At 42.5% G+C, this 23,072-nt stretch overlaps 1 protein-coding gene and 1 long non-coding RNA gene across 3 annotated transcripts; one reads left to right on the top strand and one right to left on the bottom strand.

Moving 5' to 3' along the window:
* Positions 1 to 12,113: 12,113 nt before the first annotated feature.
* On the top strand, positions 12,114 to 16,303 carry LOC139435356 (uncharacterized). Its single transcript, XR_011644640.1, has 3 exons — positions 12,114 to 12,244; positions 13,836 to 13,939; positions 15,600 to 16,303. It is a non-coding gene; the product is annotated as an uncharacterized lncRNA (long non-coding RNA).
* Positions 14,513 to 22,490, bottom strand: c3h16orf87 (chromosome 3 C16orf87 homolog). 2 transcript variants are annotated; one of them, XM_034079103.2, is made up of 4 exons: positions 22,215 to 22,490; positions 18,643 to 18,742; positions 17,272 to 17,451; positions 14,513 to 15,375 (listed from the first exon to the last, which is right to left on the bottom strand). In XM_034079103.2, exons 1-4 carry the CDS (start codon positions 22,278 to 22,280, stop codon positions 15,257 to 15,259), a joined length of 465 nt encoding a protein of 154 aa, XP_033934994.1. In that variant the 5' UTR covers positions 22,281 to 22,490; the 3' UTR covers positions 14,513 to 15,256. The 2 variants fall into 2 exon arrangements, with proteins under 2 accessions (XP_033934994.1, XP_033935002.1); XM_034079111.2 differs by lacking the exon at positions 22,215 to 22,490 and adding an exon at positions 19,405 to 19,588.
* Between the last annotated feature and the right edge of the window lie 582 nt (positions 22,491 to 23,072).

Genomic DNA, 23,072 nt, shown 5'->3' with positions numbered 1-23,072 from the left:
GAGCCTGAAAAGTGCCGGTTTTTCCTGTTCACACCGCAGCGGCGCCGCCTCTTAGCTCCGGAATCCGGTTCACTTCCAGCTCCAAAACATTGTCGGTCTAGAGGCAAGAGCTTCGGAGCTAAGAGGCGGCGTCGCTTACGTCTCTCTTACGGCCCGTCCACACAGCGGCGTGCGTTGACGCTTCCCCATTCACTTTGAATGGGGTGACATCACTTTTAGCCAAAATGCATCGTGGGAAGCGACGTGGAGCGTAGCTGGCGTGGCTCGCTGCAAAAGTTGAGCAATGTTCAACTTTTGACGCCTCGGTGAGGCGTCAGCCAATCGAATCATATGCCAGTACAAGCTCTAGCCAATCAAACCGCTGCTTGTGTGTCAGGGGCGGGAGATTCATGTGATTGGTTGTTGGTCGAGTTTCAGACACGCCCGCCGGCAAGCGTCAGCGCACGCCGCTGTGTGGACGGGCCGTTACGTCGAGGCGTGCAGGAAACTAAACCCACCTCCCCTGAACATGGGTCGACTGTGATGCCTGCCTACAAGCAGTAGTGCCTATAAACACACTTTATAAAGTCAGGCAGCACTAACCAGGCTTCGTGTGATTCTGTTTATTTGTACCTTACTTTGACCATCCGTTCACTGTTATCGATCATTGTGGAGAGAGGCAGACGTGTTGTTTTGTATTATTGCAGCTATCGGATGGAATCAATACATGAGCTGCACAGGTTGTCGTGTCCGACTATCACAAGTAGAATCATAATAAAAATAGGCCGGTAAAATGTGCCTGTAGAAAACGGCTTATGCCACAATAGGATAGCAATAGCAAGTAGTCAGTTTAGCTTCGGTTGCTATGGTAACATCACCCATTTTATACCAGAGAAACTTTCATAACAGCGTTGTGATACCAAACAGCGTCAATTCAGACTGACACACATTCACTTAAGGGGAATGGTGGATATGCATCAGCTGCTTGTGTGAGTCGGACAGTGAATACTTTAGAGCGGCCGCTGCAGTGTGAGCTAACCGGGAGCTAAAGGGAGAATAAACTCCCGTGGAAGAGCAGCACTGCAGCGGTCGGTAAATGCCGCAGAAAGTTTAACACATTAATAAACAATGAACCACGGCACTCTGGAGAAAAGCATAAGGTTGGAGAAGTCGTTATTTAATTTAATCTGGCTTCGTGTGATTAAAAGCAACACGATCATCGACCCGACACAGTTGTTGTTGTTGTTGTTGTTGTGAGCGCCGTAACGCCGTTGGGGAGCAAATCAGCGATGTAAACGGTGACGTCATGACGCAGCAGCGGCAGCACCAGTCGGGCTCTGGGCGGTGTGAACAGAGCGGGAGCAGTAAAGGGAAACCGGAGCTGAACCAGAAAAGCTCTAGCTCGGAGCTAAAAAGGGAAAAGCGCTGGTGTGAAAGCCGCATTCATTCAAGCTCTGCTCTGTGTGTGTGTGTGTGTGTGTGTGTCAGCATACTTGCCAACCTTGAGACCTCAGAAATCGGGAGAATTTCAAAACCTCCTGGGGGGGGGGGGAATCGCCAGAGCTGTATTAGATTAACATTAACATGCTTATTGTAGTTGTAAGTGTACAGCCTTGCAGCCTGTAGCACCATCCTTGATGGAGCATATGTGTGGGCTGGACCCATAGACTGTATATATAAAGGCTGGACCTGTATTTTACAGGAAAGGAGTGAGCAGAGGGTCGAGTTGTCGATTCTTGTTCTGTTTTCTGTGACTCTCTTCCTCACCCTCTCAGACTTTCAGTTGCGCGTGCTACTAAAGAGACGTGCTACCATGGAACCCAAACAATGGTGTAGCTGTATTACAGTCCGAGTGGAAACAGTCCTGAGTAAATCTGATTTAGTCAGAAATCGGGAGACATGCGGGAGAAATATGACCCCGGGAGGAAACCGGGAGAGGGCTATGAAATCGGGAGTCTCCCGCGAAAATCGGTAGGGTTGGCAAGTGTGGGCACGAGACATGTGCATGCGCGAGCGAGAGAGAACGAGCGCGCACCGGTACCGGAGATCGTTGTGGTTAGCATCTGGTGCTAGCTAGCCAAGCTAACGGATATAAGGAGCTTTTTCAACAACAAGGTGGAGGGAGAACTCTCTCCTGTCAGACGGAGAGTCTCAGGCAGGCCCGGTTCCAGAACAAAATGACTAAGGGTGCATCTGAGATTAGAGAGGGTGCAGTGGTAAAGTGCTATTTTTATAAATGGGGAGTGTACCTAACACCCTCTAGGGGGGTCCGGGGGCATGCTCCCCCGGGAAGATTTGTTTTTACATATTGAAGTTAAAAGCATCAACCTGGTGCACTTTGAGAGCAACATGAAGAGATCGATGTGCTCGTTGCTTGACTCATGGCTTCCTCATCACGTAGCCTATAAGAGCATGGCGCCAGGTGTTGCAGCCAGTTGCGGTGAAGGCATCTGACTTACTTGAACCGAAATGTCTACATGCAGAAGATGGCATCTTTTTTACATGAATATTCAGCCGATCTCTGTTTTGAGACCATGAGCTGCAAAATGAGCGCCTCACCCCACTGGACAGGCGAGTTGGTACTTTATTAGATATACCTGCAGGCTCTGTTTTGCAGAGGTCTTCTGGCACTTGCGGGCCGCCGAGGGGTGGCGGTGTTTGGGGTAACGAAGGCGGCTGTGGCTGCTCCGCCTCCGTGGGCGAGGCGGGCAAAGCCGGTGAGTCGGGGCAGGAGGACGTTAGTGTCCACGACAGTGACGTAATGTCCCCATGATCTGAACTGTTATACCTGCAGCAGATGCAGTGCATGCTGGCGATAAGGGCTGGTTGTTTTAACCATGTTCTGAGTTCCATCACTGACGCTGTGTCAGCACCTTGTCCTCGGAGCGGCACAGGTCACGCGCACCTGACATAATAACGTTACTTACCGTTTAAATTGATCAAATAAATGCAGCAGACAATGCTATTCAACCACAATTACAATTTATTTTAACTATATTTAGGGCCTGAGCACGTAGTGCAAAGACCTATTGAAATCGTCAGTATTATTATTCTTCTGTTACCGGTTCTGCACTTTCGACCTGTTTTTGAGGGGGTTACGACACTATTCATGTTGCGACATTTGGCAACGCCGCCAGGACCGGTGAAAATGTTAACATTCTGGCTTCGAGGGGAGAACATTTTTCACCTTGCTCTCTAGCGCCACCTGTGTAAATTCAGTGTTTCGAAACATTTACAAAGTCGCAGCGTAAGTCTGACGGACCTGACATTTTGCACACTTATCCGGGTGGAGCAGCTCTACATAGTATCCTCTCATATCCCGAAGCTCCGCCTACTTTGATTTTTTTTAAATTAGCATAATGTGAAAAACATTGAAATATTAACTTAAATTCCAATTCCTCGATTTTCCAAACCAAACTTAGTGCACAGCATCAATGGAGGGGCAGACACATTACCGTACAAAATGAGCACGAGGTGTGGAAAAATGTGGCCGACATCAATCAAAACATATTAGCAAAAGGGTGTGGCCTACACATAAATGCTCACAATTCATCCAAAATGTATCCAAATATCACAGATTTCGGTGGATAGGTTCAGTGTGTCTTGGGGAATAGGCACAACAAACAATGTTCATTTCGAACAATAGGGGGCGCCAAAAACACAACTAATTATATCTCAAGAACCGATGGACTAAAAAAATATATTTGTCATAGACATACTGGGCAGGGTGAGTATAAACTGAGATTTAAAGGGTCGCAACCAATGAAAAATGTGGGCGTGTCCTATTCAGTTTTTTCTCGAAATCGAAGGGTTAAAAAATGTACCGAGCCATAAGTAGGGGAGAAAATGAGTTACGGCCTTTAAATTCGGAACGCATGTCACAGCCCACAACCTTTTCCAGACTGTAGAAAAAAATCGGACGTTTTAGCAAATATGTCTCAGTAGCGCCCCCTATTATGCGGTAGTCAAATATAGTTTCTTCGAACTACCCGAAACTTGGCACAGAGATTCCTCATGGAAATGCGGACATATTTCAAAATGGCTTCCATTATCTCCGCCCCCCATGAAGTCGGCCATTTTGAAATATGTCCATTTTAAGCGCATTTTCGCATACTTGTCCTAGGAAAATGATCGGAAAAATTTCAAACCAGGACAAGATCAGCCCATATCCAATGTGATGCTAAATTGCGAATGAATAGTCGACTGCTCAAACGGGGAGCTCGTAAGCTAACGGAACATATACCAATTTTGACGATTTAAATGCCACAAAATCGCTAAAATGACTTTCGGACGCAAAACTTGAAACACACGTCACAACCCACGTCTTTTTCCAGACTGTACCAAAAAAATGTACATTTTTGTACACCATCTCAGTAGCGCCCCCTATTGTGCGATAGTCACATATAGTTTCTCCAAACTACCCCAATCTTGCCACAGACATTACTGATGGAATTGCGGACATATTTCAAAATAGCTTCCATTAGCCCCGCCCCCCAGAAAGTCGGCCATTTTGAAAAATCTGTGTTATTCATGCGTTTTAAGCGCTTTTTCGCAAACACCTCCTCGGGAAAAGATCGGGAAAATTCCAGTCCAGGACAAGTTAAGCCCATATCCAATATCATGTTAAATTGCGAATAAAATAGTTGCTAGCTCAATCTGGGCGAACGTAAGCTAACAGAGAATGTACCATTTTTGACGATTTACATGTCTCAAATGACTCCAAACTACTCGCATATAGTTTTCCAGATATTCACGAAACACTGTATACACATTACTATTATGATGGCACACAAATTTACCAGCAACAGCTCTGCTTATTAATTTCCCACATTAACCATAAACACCCAATACATATAAAACTCCTAAACAATGTAGCCTATGGTGAAATGTTTTCCATCTTTGTTTTTCTATCTACGACTACAAACAGTATATCCACTACAAGCACAACAGTAACACATCTTTCTATGCAATACAATATAACAGTATGTGTTCACAGCCAATCCATGATTTAATGAGTATTTCCTTTGTGCCAAGAGCTGATTTAGTATATTGCATCAACGACCTTTTCAATTAAATTGACAATTCTTTTGTGTAATTAATAGTGTGTGAAACCAGGCAGAGTGAGTGACATGGTGTTCATTTCCACTATGCCAAAGCAGTTTACAGTTGCTGACGGTATAAGGTAATATATATTGTCCTAAGTAATTGAATGTAGCTGTGTTCAAAGGAGTACACGTTACAAGGCTGTGCGGGGGGAGCTGCCAGACCCAGATGTCCTCAAAGTCAGCGAGGTATACAAGGACCTCTCAGCAGACATCTCACCACGAAAAAAAAACCGAATGGCTCACTACTCAACTCAATCTTGTGCACAGAGCCTATAGAACACATCATTTAAACCAGCAGGATGTAAACAGAGGAGAACAGCCGGTCTGATTTAGTGCCATGTGATTATCCTGTAATGAGTAACATACACAGTGTTGATCGACTATATAAACAGTTCATTTATTGTCTCGATACATGTGTTGTGTAAGACATTTGAATCAATTTGATACGTCAATATTAAATGTACCTTTATTTTGAAAAACTTTATTGTGAATGACAAACCGGATGTCACATTTCCGGTATTTCCGGTTTAGGGAGAGACTTAATTCAGGTAGCTTGCCTTGGCTGTCTGTGTGCGCGGAGGTTTTGTCGTCAACAGACTCATTAAACTACCCACTTCTCGGTACATAGAAACCCTGCTCCACGGTCAAACGTGAGTAATATCGCAATTGGTGTGTTATACTGAAATGTGTTGACCTATACTTTATACTTTATTTATATATATGTATGCTTTTCATTGGAACACGCGGTGGGTGTGTACAGTGCTAATGCTAATACCTAGCGCCACTTGTTTTGATGTACGTTTTTGTTGGTAACCTCGCTAGTTTGTATCTTTTAGTGTTGAGGTGGGCACCGTTAGATTCTGTGTCTCCTTGCGGTCATAAACAATGTGTTGGATGTGGAGCTAGGATAAGTAATAAGGGAGCTAGGAGTGATTTTCGGTGCAGTAATAGGTTAGCATTTTTCGCTCGGGGCTAATTCAGAGGCTCACTGTTAGCATTGTGTGTTTTTTGTGAAAAAATAAATGAAAAAGATCAGTTAAATTAGTTTTTTTCCCATTCTATGGATATAAAATATTCATAGTTTATTCAATATTAAGCTTCCTTAGACGTTGTTTCCTGAAAATGACGCGATTACGGGTCCGTGGGGCCTAAGACGATAACAGAGTATGTTTTATTTTTATTTTATTTATTTTTTCACAACAGTTGTATTTGGATGGAATGAATACCTATAGTGATAATACAAAGTAATACAATGATTTTTACAGTGAAAACGTTCAAATGGAACTGATGGTTCCCAAATTACCCAGAGGTGAGGTGGACTTTATTTTTCTAAACCTCTCTTAAAAAGGTCAAATTTCACTTGTTTTGCATCAATCTTGATACAGGGTACTTATTATATGTTATAGTTTGGATTCCTAAAGCTTTTAGTCTACTAAACTCATCATTCAAGGGTGGTTTTCACTATAAGTAATGGTTTTTTTTTAGGCGGACATTAGAATTTACATGTTTTTACTATGTTCCATCTCAATTTACTTTAAAAAAAAACATCTCTGTGGTACGGTGGCCCTGAAGTGCAAGAAACCACAGCATTTCACAAAACACAACAGAATTTCACAAAACACAACAGCATTTCACAAAACACAACAGCATTTCACAAAACGCCACAGCATTTCACAAATCGCCACAGCATTTCAGAAAACACAACAGCATTTCACAAAACGCCGCAGCATTTCACAAAACACCGCAGCATTTCACAAAACACTGCAGCATTTCACATTGGACGGAAAGGGTATTCCTTAGGGAGAACACTTATTGTTTGTGATATTGTTTGTGGACAGAGCCAGCCAGAGAAGCACTGCTGTGATTGGTTGTTTTTGCTGCCAATCAAGAAATGACTTCGTGATTGGACCAAGACATCAGCCGTTAGCTGTTAGCACACACTCAGAGCTCACAGCTCCTCATATCTGTTCAGAAACTGGACAAAAGTTAAAGATATGCAAAACACAGACTGTCTATGTCATGGTGAATACAGTCGCTGCTTTATTTATGTCTGTATGATGTTGTTGTGAGTGTGGACGGAGCAGCTACAGGTTAGTTTAGCTGTTTTTCATTTTAAGTCATATGCTAATATTAACCAATACACAGCTTAAATTATTACTTTACTTACCTTGACCACATAACCGCTGTATTGAAGGTTTGCTTTTTGATCAATAAACACAACAACAAAAAGCAAACTCTACTGGTATGGAACATACATGGCCTAATATCCAGAGGAGATGCGTTTATTGAGTAAACAAACAGTCAAGGGCAGAACGTCTGCACAACCCACTGCACCGCACGCCACGGTTAACCTGTTAAGCCCGAAGGGGACCCTGTTTTTTTTTTTTTATTATTTAAAAAAATAATAATATATATATATTTTTTTAAATATTTGTTGTTGTTGTTTTGGGTGGAATGAATACCTATAGTGATGATTCAATGTAATACAATGATTTTTATAGTCTGGTACCTGCAAAAGGTCAAATGTGCCCAAATGTGCCCAAAGCTTATTCCGCCTGGACTTTATTTTCATAAACCTCTCTAAAAAGGTCAAATGTCACTTGTTTTGCCTAAATCTTGATACAGGGTACTTATTATGTTAGACTTTGGATTCCTAAAGCTTTTAGGCTACTAACCCATCATTCAAGGTTGGTCTTCACTATAAGTAATGGGTTTTCTTTAGGCGGAGACAGGAATTTACATTTTTTTGCTATGTTCCATCTGAATTTACTCTGACACAGAGCAATCTATATTGATTCTGACACTTCTACATCCAACTCACAGATGTAACCTTGATTTGATAAAATTCATATAAACCTTTTAGAAGTGAAGTTATGGTCATTTGTTCTGGGAATGTCATTTTCGAGCCTGAAACCTGAAAAACAGGCTCGGGGTTTAACAGGTTAAGGCTCCTCCAGACAGCCTCCGCGATAATCGATCGTCGACGAGCCTTTACAGAAATGTGTTTTCCTTCGAGGCGGCGAGCCCACATACGTTTCCCGGTCGCTGCCGGAAGACCTGGGAGTCCGGGACGCGCACGTTTGAGAAATTACGAACGGCTCATTTCGGAGGACACGCGCGCATCTGCTTGACGCCGGGACGACCGGCGACCCTCCCCTACAGGCGCTCGGACGCGAAGGCCCGCCCACAACTGTGTGCACGTCTGTGACCGCAGTTTTAATCTTCTTATTATTACTATTGTTAGTAATAGTAGGCAAAATGTAATTTTTTTCACTTTTCATTTTTTTTTTTACTTTTCATTTTTCAAATGAGGGTGCATAACGACTCAACTGAGGGTGCAATGCACCCTTATGCACCCCCGTAGAACCGGGCCTGGTCTCAGGTAACCTCAGCTCAGGTGAAGTAAATGACTCTCAGTGTTTAGATAGTTAACTTTAGTCTAAGTATTTCTGAGGCACACGTTTATATGATCATTATAGGTATAACAAAACAAGAGCATAAATGAAAAACAGGTATGAAATACTATATGACAGTAAATCAAGAATACAGTTTAAAAGGGGAGTGATTTGTAAAATATCCATAAAGAAATTGAAAATCGGTTTACAGTTCTGTTGGGCTGTTAAATGGTGGGGACTTCCGGCAACAATCTTGATCAAAGGCCAGAAGACTCGAAAAAACATCAGCAAAGATGTTTTATTGAGAAGATGATCACTACTTGACAGAAGTTTTCAAAACTGTTTATGGTCTCCAGTACTTCCAGTCCAACGCCTACTGCATGCTCTGAGTTAGAAAATCGGGCCTTCAAAATAAAAGTGTGACTTTCTCTCACACTTCAGCGACCCACTCGAAACGGGTCCACTACCCACTTTTGGGTCGCGACCCACCAGAGCTGCTCTAGAGCAGTGGTTCTCAAACTTTTTTCAATAATGTACCCCCTTTGAAAAAAATAATTCAGCCAAGTACCCCCTGATCAGCGCAAAAACAATTTGTTAGGGAAGAAATGACTATAGGTACACTACAGTGCTGCACCATCAGTGTCTGATTTATTAAAACAACAACAGTAACTGAGAAACACTTAAATGCTACATTTAAAATGTTTAAACATGGGCTTGTGCTTCACTGAGGATATTTGTCATTCTGACAGGGAGGCTAAGTGCAGATATTACACTTCGCGGTTTGAAATATGTGTAACTCTATTCATATAAAACCCACACTGCTCAAACTTCGTTACTTTTCCTAAAATTTGTATATTTATTTATTTATTTTGGGGCGTGGGGAATGAAGAGAGACAAATATATGAGCATTTTATGAGCATGGGATTTTGACCCCTCATATTATGCATAATGCTGCGCTATACTTTGCGGCCACACGCCGTTGCCAAGCAACGCTTATTGTTCTGCCCTCGCAGTGTGCGGCTATGCAAAGGACAGGTATCTAACAACTTGAATCCTCCAATAATCACAAGGCTTTGGCTTTTCTTGATGTTTACTGTACGATTCTCATTGTGAAACTAGAAATACAATACAGAAATAAAGCATACATTAGTACTAGGGATGGGAATTTGAAAGCAAATGTATATTCGAATATTCGACCCCCCAAAAAACGGTTAACCGTTTAACCGAAATTTGTCAAATGTATTGAACTGGTGATCACAGTTTGACAGCTATAGGCCTACAGCTTTCATGTGTGGAGGCGATTCACAATCAGGCCCTCTCAGCTGGAACGGAGGTTTGCGGATATAGCAAGGGAGAGCATATACATTTAATTTGGCATAGTTTGACCTCTACACAGCACTAACTAACCTCGTCGAAATATTTCCACACATTACTCCTTTTTGACGCCATGTCTGTTGTGTAGGACTCTTCTTGGAGTGTAAATAATTACCGGACTATGACTGGTAAAATATGTTGAATACCGGCAAAACTAAATCTCTCCAGTCAAAATGTCTATGTACTTTGTGCTGCCAAGCAGCGCTTATTGTTGTTTAGGCTGGCCATGTATCGTGAGTGTTGACGGGGCGGTGGATCACGCTCATGAACTGTTAGCGCCGGAACCTCGCAACGGCTGCGGAGCGCATTTGCGCCACATTTGGGCATAAGATGAGGTTTGAGTCTGCGTGATCTGCGTGCAGGGAGGGGCAGCAGCCACGTCATTGGCTAGAACCAGAGCTATTTAATAGAAGAGTTACGACATCTCCGTTCACTCCAATGGACCACTTTTTTACAGCAATGGCGGATCGTGGAGCCTCTCAATCGTTCCCCGGAGGTTAGCGCCAAGGCTAGCAGAGCTGTGGAGTTGTAGCATAATACACCGTTCGTGACGGACTTTTAAAGGTAAGAAGAAGTTTAAAGATTTATATTGCGGATATTATCAGTACATCTGATTCAAATGAACATGTGTATTAAAGGATGTCAGTGGATTATCCCTAAATTAGTAGATTTAGGGAACGTTTACAGATAACAGATTAAGCTAGTATACCGAAGCAAGTTAGCAACACACGTTGAACAGCCTTTTAATTGTAAATTCCGTTCTCTTAATGTCATTTCGTCCAACATGTTGAATTAGAGAAGAGGGGCTTCTAAACGGGATTGTATGCGGGGGTGGAGGGAGTTAATATTAGATAAATATAACTTTGGTGCGTGTAAGAGTGAGTGTTTTTAGCAGAGCCATATTGTGTCCTTGTGATTCTGTTGATTATTACCTGTCAGTATAATGTTGCAGCTCAGCTGATTTTGGACTGATGGCAAAGGGAGAGGGACTTAAGTGAGAGTGAAAACACAAGGTACGTTTAATACTACTGTTTTATATAAGTAAACACCTTATCTCCCCAAGGCATTTCCCATCCAATAGGTGTGCTGTGTGTGTATAACCCTTTCTCCTGTCTGTTACTCCCTCTTTCAGCACAAGAACCAGAGGGGGGTTCAATGGAGCCTGAATACCTGCACTGAGACCCTCACCCTGCACCCTGAGTCTCAACTCTGTGTTTTTCAAGCCTTTCCCTGTTTTTTTTTGTATTAAACAAAACATGAAGCTTTCCCAATGGTGTGGTTTTCGTTTGGTGAAAAAGTGCAAATGCAGTGTTTGTATATAATTACATCACATATTTTGTTGCTGTTGGTCGTGAAATTGCTCCTGCTGACTTGAGCCAGCCATTTCTTCCTCCGCTCTGTGTCAGTGGGGAAGCCGTACATTCGTACTCCTTTCTCGGAGCGATGTGAGCATCCCCAGGCAGCACAGCAAACCATGGTGGCGACTAGGAGGCAGCACAGCAAACCAGGACAACACGGAGGAAAAGGCACCGACAAACTGCATGATATGCTATTCAATGTTTATTGAATTACATGTATTTGCAATGGATGTTCCTAAAACAACACATTTAACATCATCATCATCATCATCATCATCATCATCATATGCTGCTAGTCCTGCTGCTGCTGCTCGTCCTTTGATAGTCACCTGTCGGTCTCCTGTCCTTTCTGAAAGCCATAAAGATGACATTAGTCATTTAGATAACTTGTGTCCTCAGTTACCAGGGGATTACTGAAACTACCATGAATTTAAGAAAATGGTAGAAATGAATCTAATCTGAATTTTAAAGCATTACTTTAGATCCCCTCCCTCTAAATGTATCAATAAACATTAGAAAGTGATGCTCCTGACTACCATACAGGTTTAAGAAGATAATATTGGTTTGAAAGAATTCAAAGCTATAAATAAACAGCAACAGGCTCTTTAACCAAGGCACTGTTAGTAACATGTAAACTAGTTGTTCACACTAATCCTAATATTATCACTTAATATTAGCAAATTCGATTTTATTTTTTAAAACATATTGATGTAAATACATACACATATCGATTTGTTGTGTAAATATTGCAAATCAAAACCTTTATTCACTAATAATTAACAAAAATCGTAGTTCTATCTCCTGTTATCAATGCATTCACATTGCCCGCATGAACTTCGGGGAACGATCCTCGTCTACATGAACCACGTGACGATAACCGTTTTTGGACTTCCGGTGTCGTAACTCTTCTATCTATATGGCGCTGGCTAGAACTAGCTAGATCTGATGGATTTGGACATAAACGCGAGTGAAGTATAACCGGACGCGAGAGAGAGAGATCAGCACCTGCAGCTCTGCCCGCTGTGAGGGACCGGTGAGCGGAGCAAAACACACCTTAAGACGTCACCTAACACATTTAGCTATGGCACAGTCGTATATATATATATATATACATTGAATGATTCAATTTGATAATATGTAATCAACTTAGGCATCACTCCCAAAAAAAATAATTAATAATTTTTTTTTTAATACAAATATTCATAACTCATTCGAATACATGAATAATTTCGAATATTCGATTAATCGTTCCCATCCCTAATTAGTACACATATAACTGATATACATACATTAATTCAATTAGTCTCATTCATACATGTACACAGCATCTGTATGTAATGCTACTAATTAAGCCCATTTATCCAAACAAATACAATTCACCATTTTACCATCAAAGGCATATGAAAACAACAGCTTACTGTAAAAGTAAGTGCAATAAACACGCCAACATTAATAATGCAATAAGCCTAAATATAGTGCATTGACAATAATGCTATGACTAGCAAGCTAAATGTAAAGCTAGCTGCTAACTGCTTACTAAATTAAGCATGTTCTAACAAACTCTTCATACAGGAAAAATGTTCCAGACTCACAAACATATTCTTTCACACACAGTGACGTCACGAGCTACCCACAATGCAACGCACGCCATATATATATATAAATACGCCATTTTCCTGGAGGTGCTAATATAAACAGCTAGCTAGCAGAGCGTAGGCCTACTAGGTTTTTTTCTGAATTAACGACCGAAGAAATCGCTGCATGTCTTCGGATTACATCTCTGGACTTGAGGGGTGTGCTCGAGGTCGTTACCAGCGTAAACTAGAGCTGTGTGGGTTGTCGGATTGCCCTTACAGACTGCCTGCAGATGTATGGAAAAACGACAGTGGCCTTCGTCGATTTTGGAAACACCAGGTGAATCACTTGTCACAATAATATTATCATGCCAATGCATTTATGTGGTATTTTAGAGTTGACTAGATATTGATTAAGGCAATAGACTATGATATTCTGCTTGCACCTCGCGTGAAATGACGTATACCGGAAATACGGTGTCGCCCTCGGCCCAAAACCCGTATGTGTGTGTGAAAGAATTAATGTTACACAGGTTATACATTATGTTCTGGTACTCATTATCAATAGTATCCAAAGCAAAAGCGTAATAATAAAGGAACTCTGCAGCACCGGGAGTCGACTGCATGTCGTGACGTCAACTGAAGAAATTCCCATTACATGCACACATCGGAGGTACCACAAACGAACACAGTATAACAAATGCAAATCAACCTTAATGATGTATATTGACTACGGCTACAGGTTCTTTTCGAAACCGCAGAAGGACTCTCAACAAGGTGTTGTTCAAGTCTGGGCCGGTGAGGAGCACACTGTTCAGCGACACTCCGTTGCACTCAGCACTTGAATCAAACACAACTCTTATCCGTTTTTTTCTGGGTGAATGTCGGGAGGTACCAATGTACCTTCCTGCAGAGGTGGAGCAGGCTCAGCGTGTTCATTTTCCAACACCTTCCGCATGAACTCAATGTAGTGACTTTGCATTTTTGGCTTTTTCTCAAGAGTTCTCCGAAGTGAGCAGAGACGCTTCATAGCTTGCTCTCTGTTACTAGGAAGACGCTGTCTGGGAGAGCGGAATGGCAATGGTGCCACCCAGCTGTTTCTGTCATCTTGGTCAACCTGGTCATCCACGATGCTCAGGAAGGCCTTGTGGATGGTAAAGCAAACAGATATTGTTCTAAACTGTATTAAAGTAAACGGGTATTATCTTGAACTGTATTGAAGTGAACATGTATTAGTTGGGACTGTTTTAAAGTAATCCTATAAATATTAACATTATACACTTCCATAACATTTCCAAACATCTGGACTACCTATGTTGCAAATGTATTATCTTTTCAATTTACACACGGCATCTATTGCACATCTGTCCGTCCTGGGAGAGGGATCCCTCCTCTGTTGCTCTCCCTGAGGTTTCTCCCATGTTCCCTTTAAACTGTGGGTTTTCTCCAGAAGTGTTTCCTTATCCGATGTGAGGGTCTAAGGACAGAGGGTGTCGTATTGTCATACTGATATTCTGTACACACTGTGAAGACCACTGAGACAAATGTAACATTTGTGATATTGGGCTACACACACACACACACACACACACACACACACACACACACACACACACACACACACACACACACACACACACACACACACACACACACACACACACACACACACACACACACACACACACACACACACACACACACACACACACACACAGAAAACAGAATGCTAAAAAAAAATCATTTTATTTGAAAAGAAACATTCAGTACATCAGCACCATCTCACGATCTGATACATATGTACTTCCTGTATCACAGCTGGACAGCTACACACTGTCTTGAGTTGATTGCAGTTATTTACTTTCATCCACAAACGAAGCAAAGTGAAATGTATCCCAAATAATCCAACTTGCCCTTAAAACCAACGAGTAAACACAACGTGCGTATGTACGTAGCAGTTATTAATGACATTATGGTTTGTAAAATTTAGAAGGAGATGAAACGTCTTCATCTTGTTCAGGGATTCATAAGTGAAGTGAAAGCTTGAACTCTTCAAGGAGGCTCAATATTACTCACAGAACAATGACGGTCCTATTATATATATATATATATATATATCTCTTCAGTTAATCGGACGCACACAGCTGAGTCGTGCTGCCTTCAGTAGATCATGTGATCTCCTGTCTGCTGAGGGTGTCCCTGTCTTCAGATGAATGTAGTATTTCCTCATCCACTTAAATCAAGAGCACATCATGGTGTGGATATTTATACTCGGATGTTTGAATCTACACAACTGTTGGGAAATATCATCGTCCAATTGTGACAACACAACATGCTGGTGCTGTGAGTGTACAGAGGTGTGTGCAGTCAGTGTGAAGCCTCAGCAGCCTCCCCCCGTCTTCAGAGTGGAACACTTCAGGTGTAGCTCTCTGGTCTCCAATGAGAAGGTTCAGTGATGGGTTCCATCAGGCCTATAGGAGGAGTCTCTGGCCCAGGATCTTGCGGTTGATCTCAGCCAAGGCGACAGAAAACACAAAAGCCTTCTCATCGGAAAGACTGGCATACATATCCACCTCCTTCTCCTGTTTCTCTGTAAACACAATAACAAACACGTGTTGGTTATTTAGCTATGGTCATGTCAATAACATTAAAGTGAATTTGACAGGACAACCATCTTGTGTTTGTATAGCAAGCAGAGAGCAGCACTTTGGCAGGAGGGATCATAAGTCTCCATCACAGCAGGGTCGATGAGGGTTGTCTATTGTCATAAGTAGAGACAGTTTGTCCAACCAATATCTTTCCCTATTTGACTAGGTCGTCCTCAGACGAGCCCTCCACCGTGTGTGAACCCCCAGGCCCTGGATCCTCCACACCAGAACCTGCCAGCAAACATGGTTCCAGGTGTTGGTGCATCCACTCTGAGATGAAAAGGTTAACAGAGCAAAATGTCTCCAAGAAACAGAGGCTGTGTTCCATAACATGTGTCACTTTGAAATGGTGTGCTGGCTCGAGTGCAAAGTGTCTCTTCTTATTGAACAGCAAGCTGTGTGAAGCATCTCCATGACTACTCCAACAGGACCCTTAACACTTTCAAGATAACATATGTCGCTTTTATATGGATTACCAATGATGGACTGCAATGCTAACCAAGACCGATGACATCACTAAATGATATTACATCAGAAGCTCAGGAGAATTGCTGTGCTCTAATGAGGACCCGTACTGTTTGATATCTGTTCCGTTAAGGCAGGGGTCGGCAACCCGCGGCCCTTTCAGCCCTCCGCTCTGGCTCCCTTGAGCTTAGACAAAAATAAGAAGGAAATAAAATAAAAGTATTTGTACTATTTATATTTTGCTGCATGGTTGAAAATGTTTCGTATTTTGAGGTGATACTGTGACACATAAATAAAAAACAAAACGGTTTTAATTAGGTCAACTAAAATATGCGTCACATCCTGCTACGGTCCCGCGCGAGCGCCTTTTCTTGGAGGCGAAAAACCTGACCCCCGGCTCGATGAGAGAACTATGGATAAATCAAAGAAAAGAACCGGAGGAACACAGGGTTGAATTCTGTGTGGACAGAGTTATCTGCTTTCACAGCAAACGATGCTGGTTTACCGGTATGTCTGATATGTGGAGAGAAGTTGTCAACGGTGGTGCAGCCTTTACGTATCGAGGAACAACGAGGGAGAGGAAGACAGCTGACGATCTTCAGTCATCATTCAATGGGGTATGTCATTTATTTCAGAAAACACTTTTTGTTATATTCCATGGAATGCTCTTAACGTCCCGATAGCAATGAATATATTAAATGCTTTGACAATAAATACATACAAAAATGAATCTCTGGAAGCCGTAGAGCTGTAAAAAGCACGACCAATCATCTGCCTCGGCCCGGCTAAAGTAACTGGATGGCCTACCTGCCTGTCAGCCGTCCATCTGTGCACAAACTGATCTCGTGCCCTCATTGGTCATGTGTGCGTTCGTGTGTGTTGGAGGAGGGGCTCTGTAAGAAAGTCTGAAGGAAGAGGCATATTTTTTCCGGTTGTGTATTTTCAAATTCTAGCGCACTCGAGCTGTTTTCTCCATTCTTACCTACCCTACCTTTAACTCTTTTTAGGGTGCAGCTATATGTTTGATTTATTTCAAAGTGGGCCCATTTTAATAATATTTTTTCCCTTCAAATGTGCAGAGGACTCCCCAAGTGCTGTGTTTAATTTATTTTAAAGTAGGCCTGTGTATTATTTTTAATTCTCCTTATAGGAGTTCTTTGTTTCTTATTAAATGTAATAAATAGCATAATAAATGCAAACAAACTGTCTGATATAACAATAAAAAACTAGGAAATATGTGTTGCGGCTCCAGACAAAAAAATGTTTTGGAAAAAGGAGCAAAATGGCTCTTTTGGTCAAAAAGGTTGCAGACCCCTGGGTTAAGGCGTCACAGTTAGCCTGTAATAACAAAGTGTGCAACACCACTCCCTCACCTTTGTCCTCCTCTGGTTTCTTCAGGCCCACAGTCTTTGGTCTGCCACGCCCCCTCCGGATGGGATCTGACTGGCTGTTGGTGCGGGGTCTCCTCCTGTTCTCCATGTCGTTGGTCAGAGAAGAGTCGATCCTCTCTCTGCGGATGCGCTCCGTCCTCCTCCGCTTGAAGTCCAGCTTGTCTGAAGCACAACACACGGATGATGAAAACAGTTCCATCACTCGGTTCCACCACAGCACTCCTCATTTCATCCTCTCTACAGCTTGTTTTATCAATATTTAAACAATATTATAAATACTGATTAAACTATTGGTGATAATACTAATTATTTACACAATGAAATGTAAAACGACGAATGAGCAAATAATAGAACAGCTCGACCCCTCAGGCAAGTCCAGAAAATTAGATCCAGTTATTGTAATGCAGTCGGTGAAACCCGGAGAAGACATCATGTGATATTACGATATCTAAAACACAAGACGATATCAAGTCTCACGTCACAATATCCATTTAGCTGACGTGCGTTCACTTTCCCCGCGCATCAGAGATGTTGGTGAGCAGTGTTCGTTTGGACCATGGTTGATGAAAGGTGGTGAGACTTTTGAATGTGTGATAGCAGGAAAGGCACAAGTGTTCACTATTGTGAGAGGGTTGACGTGTGGCATGGACCTCCAATGGTCATGTTCGGAGAGACAGTCCAACGGGTTCAGCTGTTTCTCAGATCTTAATGTGAGTTCTGCAGAAGGACTGTTGGGAAGGCTGCATCAGTTCATCCGTCTGAACGACACAACACTCTAACACACTGTTCTCTATCAGGCGTCACGTCATGGATACCTTATCCAACCAAATAAGCTCAACTATTCCGTTCTGTTCCAACACGGGAAACATAATAACAAATGCGGGTGCACCCTGGAAGCAGGGGGTGCACCCTGGAAGCAGGGGGTGCACCCTGGAAGCAGGGGGTGCACCCTGGAAGCAGGGGGTGCACCCTGGAAGCAGGGGGTGCACCCTGGAAGCAGGTTACTACAAGTGGAAAGCACGTGAACTTATTCAGTCCGTCTCTCCTTCAAACTCCACTGTGTCCAGTTGTCCTCAAAGGTATCTTTGAAACGTGATTGAATTGAAGCTTAAAGTCATTCCTGAAGGACACTTGCCTGTTGCATTGAGTAGGCCTACAGCGCAGACAGTGTGCTTAAAGAACAACATGCGAACATGACAACAATACATACACTTTATATATAAACATAGACAAGCAGATACACTTTATGAAATAAATAAACAGTACTGAAAAATGTAAGCTATAATTCATAAAGCGCCACCAATGATCATAACAGATAACAAGGTATCATAGCATGTGCCAGCTGAGCCTTACCTGCTATGGCCGGAGAAGAGCGCTCATTCAACTTGGCATTGAGGAGCTTCCTGCTAATGAACACATAGCCACACGGGCACGACTTGCACGCAACAGGGATCTGTGAAGTCAGACAGGAAACATTCAGAAGACGTACCAATGTTCAGATTGGGTTCCTTGGGAAAGAAGCATTGACAATGTTAGCTTGAGCCCTATTAGAATGGGGTTAGCATTAGCAGCAGACCTTTTTTCTTCTTATAGCTGTGTAACCATTTATATCTGCTAGTTCTGTAATAACTAGCAGTATTACATATTACTGCTTCACACAGCATCGTCCACCCTCCGCAACGCAACACGTCTTATCAAGAAGCAGTGGTGAGCGCAGCAGAGGGTCCTTCTCTAAGTGCTGTTCTCAATTCTCCATAGTGTGACATGATGCTGAGCACTTTAACCCCACTCCAGAAGGTGGCGGTAATGTACACTAAATCAGTTTGCCAAACACCATGAAGAACAATCACTCAAACTTGAACTAGTTCTTTTTTCCTTGTTACTTGTCCATTTTTGGAGAATACCAGCAACCAATGGACGTAAACTGTATGGCTAGAAAAGTAGCCTATCTTTTTTCACTTTCACTTTCTAAACATGGTTGGAAGGCACTGTTATGTCACTGGCTATAGCAGCCACCGCTATGACCAAAGAGCGCAATAAAAGAAGGACCATGGGATTCAAATGTACTTTGTAAGGGCATTTACTATTAAGTATACTTTATTCAAAACAGCTGACCGGGGAAAGCTGATATATATTGACGCCTGCTGCCATTTCTATAGACACTATCCTCCAAAGATGGTTGAGACACCCCAGAATGCACTGCGACTCCCAGTTCTATGACATGGTGTTGATGTAGCCTGACGCAGGTAGCACTGATGTAGCCTGGAGATGCTAATCTAAAGCAGAGATGAGGAGAGGGCTACAAAGGCCTGAACAGATCACTTCCCTCTAACTCAGGGGTGCCCAACCAGTAGATCGCGATCGACCGGGAGATCCCCAGTCGATCGCGAGATGTGTCTAAAAATAGAACAACAACATTCTGTTTTATCGTTAATGTCCTGACCTATAACATAATCTTCCTGTGCCAGAATAATGCACTTGAACGCATCAAAGCTTTGTGATTGGCCGGCGTGACCCCATGTGTCGGGGCGTGGCTGGTGGGCAGTATTTAGCTGACGTTGTCCGTGTCAACAGGAGTGACAGTCCGCACACACACAAGACCGCAATGGCAGAAGCAAAAAAGCCCAAAATGTATCATTTTCACTCCGAGTGGGAGGATGATTATTTTTGTATCTATTCCAATTCAAAGTCCATCTGTCTCATCTGCAATGCGAGCGTGGCTTTATCGAAGAAGGGTCATTTAGGAGCGGCATTTCAAAACAGTGCACAAACGCTACGAGGCGGAATTCCCTCCTAATTCTGCCCTGCTCCAAAAGGGGAGGGGCCTGAAGGGACGGCTAAATGCACAGCAGTCCATTTTCACCAGGCCCAACAACAAGAGCAAGGCTGCTCCAGAGCATCTTATCGTGTCAGTCACGTTCTTGAGAAACACATGAAGTCTTTCAAAGACGGCGAAGTTGTGAAAGAAGCATTCCTGGAGGCTGCGACGTGCTTTTGGGGGACAGTAAAAATAACAGCAGCATTTCAACAGGTTTTTGATATAATAAAAACTCAAGTTAGATACCGTTATTAATCAGCTGTAAGTTTTAGTTTGTTTGAACATCATTATAATTATTGTACAAAATGGTATAAGAATGCAAACTTAAATTGATTATAGTCTATTATCAATTCAGGTTAAGAAGCTAGTGTTGCTTGCATCCTATTTTAAAGGCATTTCTTTTTATACTCTAATAAAATGCAACAAAAAAAGGGTTTGATTCTCTTAATTTTATCTCTTTTATTGCACGTTGGCAGCAGATTCCTGAGTAGCTTCAGATCTGAGTCGTCTTATTAGTAAGCCTAATTTATACTTTTGTAGCAACACTATTTTTATATAATGGCAAAGAAAGGGTTCAGAGTCTTTTCTTTTCTTCCTGTGTCATATGTGGCAGCACTGTTCAATGTTTCTTGAAGACATTACCCACTGTAGTGACGTGTGAATAAACTCTGTATCAACAACACTGTTGTGTAACTTCAGTTAAATACTTGTATGTGTGTAGATTAGAAAGAGGAAAGATAAAGGATCTGCAGTATGTTATGAAGTATTAATTGTACAAAGGTCAGTTTTATACAAGTAGAAGTGTGTATTTACCTGGCAGTAGGCTGTCAGTAATGGCTACGCCTCTACTTGGACTGGTAGATCTCAGCAGACTGGCAACTTTAGAAGTAGCTCTCGGTTCAAAAAGGTTGGGCACCCCTGCTCTAACTACACATTCTTGCACCCTCGTTGGGACAATACTGAATGTACTCTTCTATATCCGAGTGCACATGATAACCGCACGCAGCGGTGTACGTAACGGGATGAGTGATGACCCAGAAGAGCGTCCGGACTGTTGGAGGCAGATGATAGCCATGTGATTAACATGATGGTTCAGCCTCGATGGAGAGAGACATGTGACTGTCATGTGTATTGCTTCTGCAGGTCTTAGCTGATCTGAACTACACTTTGAACCGGTATTCTGCATATTGTGACTGTAACACTCCGAGCATGTGAAGGACACTATTCTGGAAATGATTTGTCCCATGCAGCTGTGTGTGATGACTACTTCCATTCTTGCAAGGATACTAAATACGTGTATCCTGATATTGAAGAGTGATGTGTGTCCTAACAACCCTCATGCCTCTAGTGACATCGCCTGAGATCTTATCAGGCGTTGGCAGCTCCTGATTGGGCCTAAACATGTCTCAAGACACAATAGTACCACTTCTAAGGTCATGACTTACTTCCCAAGCCCTGCAGACTTTGATTAGAACATACAACCCTTTACATTTTTAAAAGGCCCTAAGAACAAGCAACATCTTGGAATGGTTGGTATGCTACTTTGGCTTCATCAGGAGAATATGAGCTGTCGGTGTGTTGCTGTAATTCACCTTGAGCTTTGCACACTAGTTTAAGATCTAGAGAACCAACCTCGATTGAAAATTCTAATTCAAACTCGTCGCTCATCGCTTTTCCTTATCTCATCGCTATTGCTCATCATATGTCCCATACTGCTTTGAAGTGTGCTTTGGTGCAGACAGGAAGCAGCTCTTTAACTGCTTACGTTTCTCCACCGTGCAACGTCAACAATAATCATGGGAGGATAACCAACATTAAAATCACAAAATAAAGCATGCATTTTACTAAAATGTCATATTGATAACAAAATGGTCAGAAAACGTTATCAACTGAAATGCTATCGAAATGTGAGTAAATCCAAAGACTTTCTGTGCTAACTTGTATCATTACACGGTGCGTGCGGGGTGGCCGCTGAAGCCCCTCCCCCCAGCCTGGCGGGGTGTTTGTTGACTGATATTAACCATAGATATTAACACAATTATCAACAATACACAAAGCTACACTATGAGTAACAACGTTCACAATTGAACAAATGCATTTTCCTCACCTGTTGGTCGCATTCAGGACAAGATTTAGTAGCCATTTTGACTTTCTTTGTTTTATTGACCGACATAGTGCTTTTCCTCCTGCTGTACCGTAGCTACAGCTCTCTGTGAATCATGGACGACCCCTGGCAGCCGCAGGTACCCGAACTCATGCGAGGAAGAAACACAGCGATGTGGCGAGATGACAACACGCCTTCGGAGCACACAAACATTACAGTGGACTAATAATGCTAAAGCTGCGAGGCGAGCATGCGCAGAGAGAGTCCTCCTGCTGCTGTGTTGCATTCATGTTCCATTGAAAAAAGCGGTACAAAGGCTCTCCGCATTCTGGTTCTCATCATTCAGTTCTATAATGAAGAGATACACACAGATGGTTGGACTTGTTTTCCATACTTGCTGATATGAATAATGCAGATTGTGTCTATCCTGTGCATGTGACAGGCGTGGGGTTTGGTCTGACCCAATAAGGCGGGGTAAAAACATATTCACTCCAGCTTGGAATTTGAAACAATTTGTATGTAAATAATCATGTAATGTATATTAACTTAATGTATGTGTTGATTTTCATAAACACTTAACATTTTTCCTCAAGCTCCCACGGGCCTTCAGATTCCTACTGCACTGCTGAAGTCTCAGGCTCCGGCATCTGACCTGTTTTCCTCATGGCTTTTTACCTCTGTCTCAGAACCTTAAATGTCAGTCTTCTGCACCAAAGTACTTGTCCCCTGGACCGTCACCTGCCTCGGCTCCAAAGTGGGCGCCAGTATTACCAGTAAATGACAGCAATAGCATGTGTCCTACACCTTAGGGCTTGAGCTGCATAAGCTCTCCAACATCAGGAGGGTTCTCTACTGCAATAT

Source organism: Pseudochaenichthys georgianus, chromosome 3, assembly GCF_902827115.2.
Source record: "Pseudochaenichthys georgianus chromosome 3, fPseGeo1.2, whole genome shotgun sequence".
NCBI lineage: Eukaryota > Metazoa > Chordata > Actinopteri > Perciformes > Channichthyidae > Pseudochaenichthys > Pseudochaenichthys georgianus.
The sequence above is the reverse complement of the archived record's forward strand: the minus strand, read 5'-3'. Positions and strand labels throughout refer to the sequence as shown.